We start from the raw sequence: 6331 nt of genomic DNA on the forward strand, positions 1-6331 counted from the left end.
AATTAGAAAAATAAACATAGGCTATAGTATTTCAGTAAGCACAACCAAGAACCAATAATTGTGAGTGAGTTTGTTGAGATATTTTGATGTTTAACTAAAACTTAAATGTCCAGTGTGTAGGATTTAGTGGCATCTAGTAGTGAAGTTGCAGATTACAACTAACTGAACACTGGTGGCACAATATTACACAGCACCACCCTTCGGGTATTATACAAATACAGGAATTTGGTACGATAAATAAATATTAGCATAAGTGCACAAGATGAAATATAGCAAAGAAAAGTAGTCACAGAGGTCCTTTCGAATGCAACGCTGATTTTCCAAGAAGTCTTTTAAGATTGTTTCGTGGTCTAATTAGATAACCTTGTCTCTTTTGAAGTATTGCCCAGAATTCTTGTTAATCAGACTGCTGTGCATGCACAGATTGACATCCACCGCTTGTATTCGAAATAAACCAGCTGACAGAGTACCACCACAACTTCTTGACTGACACATTGGTGACTGTGCTTCCTTGCAGAGTGGCATCAACTATCAGTGGTCAGATGGCAGTGACACAGTGTACACACACTGGGATGCAGCCGATGACGATGAAGACCTTGTGATGGGAGAGTGTGTGTACATGGATGTGAACGGAGGCTGGCGGAGAGCTGACTGTGAAACTCTGTTACCAGGAGGCCTGTGTCATGTTCCCCCTCCAAGTCAGTGAAAATTGAAAATCTGAGCGCTCAACACTGCATCTCTCCAGCTGATTCTGCTGCTCATAATGTGTGAAAATACATAACATGTTCTGCCTTTCTCTTGCTCTCTCTCACAGGGAGTAAACCATTTATCTCAAATGAGGTGGCGTGTCCCTCCACCTGGGTGAAATTTGGACAAGGCTGTTACAGCTTTGAGCCTGTGGTGGAAAAACTTACATTTGATGAGTCAAGAGAGCACTGCAGACAGAAAGGTAGGTCATAATGTGTGATTTTGGTTGTGATATTACTCTAATCTGCAGGATGGATTGCATACTCCCCCTACAGGTTAAATAGAGGATCTGCCCTGAAAAGCACTGAATCTGAATCTTGACAAGAGTTAGATGAAAGGATCAATACCACTCTTATGTATGTGCAGCAATATGAAGCCACAGCCAGCAATCGGTTAACTTAGCTTATGCAAAAGACTGTAAGAAGGGGAAAACAGCGATCCTGGATCAGTCCAAATGTAACAAAATCTTCCAACCAGCACGTCTAAAGCTCACTAGTTAACATACATTTATGGGGGGGTCTATTTTTTTGACCGGTGTACTTCCCAGAGTCTCTGCTCATTGCATGGCAGCTTTGCAGTGATGACAGAGCCTGGCTAGCTGTTTCTAGTCTATATGCTAAGCTAAGCTCATATTCTGCTGGCTGTAGCTTCATATTTACTGTACAAACATAAAGGTGGTATCAAAAATCTCGTCTAACTCTCAGCATGAAAGTGAATTAACATTCAGTCCCAAATTGTCAATCTATTCCTTTTTTGTTTGTCTCTTTCTAGTCAACACCTCCAATGTCCTCACCATTATGAGTGAGACGGAGAATCGTTTTATTCTGGAGCAGCTGTGGTCGTCAGGGTTCCTTCACCATACCGTGTGGTTGGGGATGTACTTCAACATTGACAGTAAGGACTCTCTCATACCCATCAGCTGATCACAGTTCCCTGCAATCCCATTTCATTAAATAGTGGCCTCTGCTTTTAGCTGATTCCATGTCCTGGGTTGATGGTTCGCCTATGGAGTACACCAACTGGCCCAGCAAAGCCCCAGACCCCAAGCTGCTGACTGCAGATTCCTGTGTTACTACCAGGGTGGTTGACGGTGTGTGGCATCTGTCAGGGTGCACCGAGCGGCTCGGCTTCGTCTGCAAAATTGTCTCGAGTAAGTTGAATCTGTGCCGGAGCTTGGGACTCTGGAGCCGCTTGAGAGAATATTGGGTCATCTGTGATGAACATATTGGGACAATTTGCTGGACTTCTCTAGCTGTGGGTCCCCAAAATATACACCTTTTACCCAAGTGACAATGTCATATGGTTCAAATTAAAAAAGAGAAATTAACAAATAATTAGCTGTAGATTTTGTGTTGATAAAAATGTATGGATCGGGTAAGAGCCACAAAGGCAAAGGTTATATTTACATCAGGTTAGGACAGGGTTTTCCTTATAGACTAAGACACAACTGCATGGAGCTGTTCAAGTGATTGTACACAGAAAGATTAACGCGGCTCTAATCAATATTTTTATATTAACAATTGATCATATGACTACCTGTAAGTTTTCCTCTTTGCTCATGGTCTGAATACCCAAGATGAGGCATGATATTATATATCATATATTATACTGAACTTCACTTTATGTGCTCTTTTACAGATGCAAACACTGAGGTTGAAGTGGAACCTCTAAATGGTAAAGTACACTGTAAGAGACATTATTTGTTTGTTTGCCTTTGTGTGGTGCAATACACTTTTTGTACAAAAGGGGGCAGTTACCAATAATGGGACTGCATTTGTCCAGGCAGGGTAATGCAGCCGTGTGAGTTGCATGCAAGGTAAGGCTGGGTTTCAATAATTGTTCAGTGTGCACTCTTGTACACTTCCCCTTGGCACTTGCTCTACGGGGAATCCCAAGTGTTGTTTAATTTGTCTGAAAAACCTAAGCGAAGTGAACCCTTGGAGGACTGAGGGGGCGGGGCGCACAGTAGCAATAATAGTCATGATAATCATTAAACAAACTAAATCAGAAAGTGGTAAGTACCAACAACTGCCATATTGTAATAGACGCCTTCACCTCAAATGAGTCTGCTGGTATTTCTGATGATTTGTAAGAAGTAGTATAGTGTTGATCCATGACAGCTTATGCTGAAAGTTTACCAGAGCGTTCCATTTAAATCCCCTTTGCCTCCGCTCCCTGCTGCTGTTACATAATACCAAGGGCTGAGGGGAAGTGGAACTGCTAATAAAACACAGCCATGCATCTTTTGACAGTTGCCATGCTGACTGCCGGTAGCATGGCAGTGGCTAAAGATTGGTTAAACTACCGGCCTGCAAGATCATCATTTATATCAATTTAAACTACCCCTTCATGTACAATTAAAATAAAAACACAATTCTATTTTTAAAAATGTATTTTATTTGGCCTAAAATAATGGCAAAGGTCAAAGGTTGACAAAAAGGAAGCAGGTTTCAGGCCTTCAAAGATTATATAAAAATAAATAAAAATATATGGAAACTTAATAATATTGCACTTTCTTGTAGTAATTGAATGATGAAGTGGCCTTCCTATGAGATGAGAATACCAGCAGTATTTGAGACTCCTGTATTAGACACATGTATGTGTCCTATAGGTGCCATAGGGATAAGCACATTGTTTCAGATTGTGAAGCTGTGCTCAGCCAGAAGCTCAGTAGGGATACAGTATATGATTAAACGTGCTGAGAGTGATTCATCACTTACAGAATCTGTAATATAATCTGATGCATGTTACAAATATATGTCTGTATATCTATAATTCAACAAAAACATACTACTACATACGACTACATAAAAATGATCATGTTGTGTATTTCAGGTTCACATGATGGTATCATGCCCGCTGCAGTGCTGGTGGCTGTACTGATCTTTGCCCTGCTGGCAGGAGCGATGTGGTTTGTGTACAAGAGGAACGCTTCACGTTTTCGTGGGCTTCCCACTCTTGGCAGCGCTTATTACAGACAAACCAGCTCACAGGCTACAGAGTCGGATGGAAATGTGCTGATCACAGACCTGGAGGCTCACTCAGGAGAATAGCGCTCATGTGACTCCTTTTCTCTTTTTATTTTTATTTTTTCTCCCTGTTCTCTGTCTGTCTCTCACCATTTCACCATCAGGTATGAATGCCACATGACACTGTAAAGCTGTGACGCTGACTCCTCAGGACAGTGGTGAGATGATGAAGGCAAACATGTCTTTCTTTGATTTGAGAATATGTTTGAAGGATCCCAGTTGCTCTCTACAGTTTTCATTTATTCAAATCACTTCAATGAGACAAATGTTTGTGAGGATGTTTCTTGTGTCGACACTGAAGAGCCCACATTTCAATTTCTAGACTAACAAACTTCACAAAAATGAGAATGTTAAAGAAGGGATGCTAGAGAGCTTTAAACCTGTTAAAAGAGGTACTGAATGTTTGTAATAATCCTGCAGTATGAGGATTTAAACCATTATAATTGGTAAACATTATTTAGGAAAATATTTGGGTCTTAAAGTTTCACTCAATAAGATTTGAACAGATGAAAGAAAATCTGCTTGTCATGGTCAAAAGTAACTTTAATTGTCATAAATAGAGATTGATAACAAAATAGAAATTACAGTGGTAGTTGTTATGTAATTTTGTATATTTCATTAAGAATTCAGGAGTTGTTGGAGTTGCACATGTGGTTACAGCAATTTTGTCAGTATTACTTTTGTATTTTTATTTTATTTTTTTAAGTTTACATGCTGTATATTGATGCTAGAGGTCTTTTGTATGTTCAAAACTAACAGAAAATGTGTAAGGCTATAACTCATGATTGGATTTGTTCTGTTCACTTTCATCTGCTGATGCAAAGCAAATTAATAGATGTATTTTGCACACTTTTCTTTGAAATTTAATAAATTGAAGTCAGGCCTAACAATTGTAGTTTTTATCAGTCTTGCTGTGACAGAGAAGGGAAAAATTGAGGAAATCCTCTATTCAAGTTCCCCTTGTCAAACTATTAATTAATTCACTTTCTGTAGAATTTCACCACAGACCGTGGTCATATTTTGCTATTTCTTCCTTGAACATCGGTCCTCATTACAAAATAACTGACATCAAAGAATTCATATAGTAATATTATGTAACCATCTATACCGCTTTACCCACAGTTTGCAGTTTTGGCCACTCCTTGGATAAATATGTTATATCCTTAATGGTGAGTGAAGGTAAAATACTAAAGGCTTGCTGTTTGGAGTGTTTTGCTATAAATAATGGTGTATTAGGTCAGAGAATGCCTTGTTTTTTAAATAGAAAAGGCTAATAAAGTAACAATAAAAACCTTTATGTAAACGTGAATAATCAGATAGACAGCAAGACTGCTCTTTCAAAATTAGTAGCTACTACTGATATAGATTAGGCCAAGTAGGTCATTGTTTTTATTTTAAAATGAAAGAATGTATCTTTGTTCCTTGAATAGTATCCTGTATATTATCTCTCCGTAACTTATATATATATTGTCTCCATGGAATCAATGCCCTACAAACAATGAGTTTGTAGGGCTTTGTGTAGATATATAATAATAATTTCATGTTTAATTGATCAAAGTGAAACATTTAAATAAGCCATTAGATTTCCTAAATAAAGGTACAAAAATTACACTTTCTCTGACATCAGTGCATTTGGTGGATGAAAAACACAACATGCGTGTTTTAGTTGATGGAAACAACCGAGTGGGCGTGAGGTGGGTAATTTGGAGAAAATTTCCGGGCTATTAGGGAGTGTGAAGGGAGGGCACAAACGAAAAGAGACAGAAAATAAAATGGCACAATCGGAAGACGAGTAATTTAGCCTTCAAAATTAAAGCGTTACATGAAATGTGCTGCTTAGAAAGACCGTCTACTCAGTTCTGTTGTACCTCATGTACCTTACTGAATTAGTCCAAAAATGCAATATGGTTATGGTATATATCCATGCACAGATTCTGGATTAAAGAGAAACACTGGCTACAATAAATGACAAAGCATAGAAGCAGAGGTTCAAGTAGAAAATAACTTTAAGTGATGATCTCATAACAACAGCAAGACAGTTTAAATATATGAAAGACAATTTCCAACATTAAAAGAAAATACATCAAAGTTTGGCGAATTATACTTTTTGTTTAAGTAAGTAAAGAAAATATAAGAAGGGCCTAACTCAGGCATAAGGTTGAAATAGCATCTATTTTTTGGACTTAATGTTATAATTTTGTTCAATTTTTGATCAAACTTAGGATCCTTTTTTCACCAGTACAACTTCATCTTATTACGTTTTAAGTTTGAATTGGTTTTTTGTTTTTGTTTGTTTTTGTACTTTTTTACTTGTGAGCAGTATTTTTTGTTTGATCTAGCCTAGTATTAAATTAATTCGACTTAGTATCTTTTCTGGACTTAGTAAGTCATCATTTTGATTTAGCAATTTGTTTTGTTACTTATTAGATCATACATTTAACTTATCATTTTATTATTTTTAATATAATTTTTCGTTTTTCGTCATAGTTTAGCTCAAATAAAATTGTCTATTTGTTCATGCAGAATAATGTCATTATTTTTTTTTGGGGGGGGGG

The 6331-nt window shown here is 37.6% G+C and overlaps 1 protein-coding gene across 2 annotated transcripts in view; it reads left to right on the forward strand.

The window, feature by feature from the left end:
• The window catches only part of pla2r1 (phospholipase A2 receptor 1), a 25093-nt gene extending 20430 nt beyond the window's left edge, over positions 1–4663 (forward strand). For both annotated transcript variants that reach the window (XM_035682236.1, XM_035682237.1), the window contains 6 exons: positions 518–698; positions 815–949; positions 1519–1641; positions 1721–1897; positions 2386–2421; positions 3583–4663. In XM_035682236.1, coding sequence (XP_035538129.1) covers positions 518–698; positions 815–949; positions 1519–1641; positions 1721–1897; positions 2386–2421; positions 3583–3800 — 870 coding nt within the window. In that variant the 3' untranslated portion in view covers positions 3801–4663. The remainder of the gene's footprint in view (positions 1–517; positions 699–814; positions 950–1518; positions 1642–1720; positions 1898–2385; positions 2422–3582) is intronic.
• Positions 4664–6331: the final 1668 nt, after the last annotated feature.

This window comes from Morone saxatilis, unplaced genomic scaffold, assembly GCF_004916995.1.
Source record: "Morone saxatilis isolate NCDOM2014 unplaced genomic scaffold, NCSU_SB_2.0 Contig11, whole genome shotgun sequence".
NCBI classification, from domain to species: Eukaryota; Metazoa; Chordata; class Actinopteri; family Moronidae; genus Morone; species Morone saxatilis.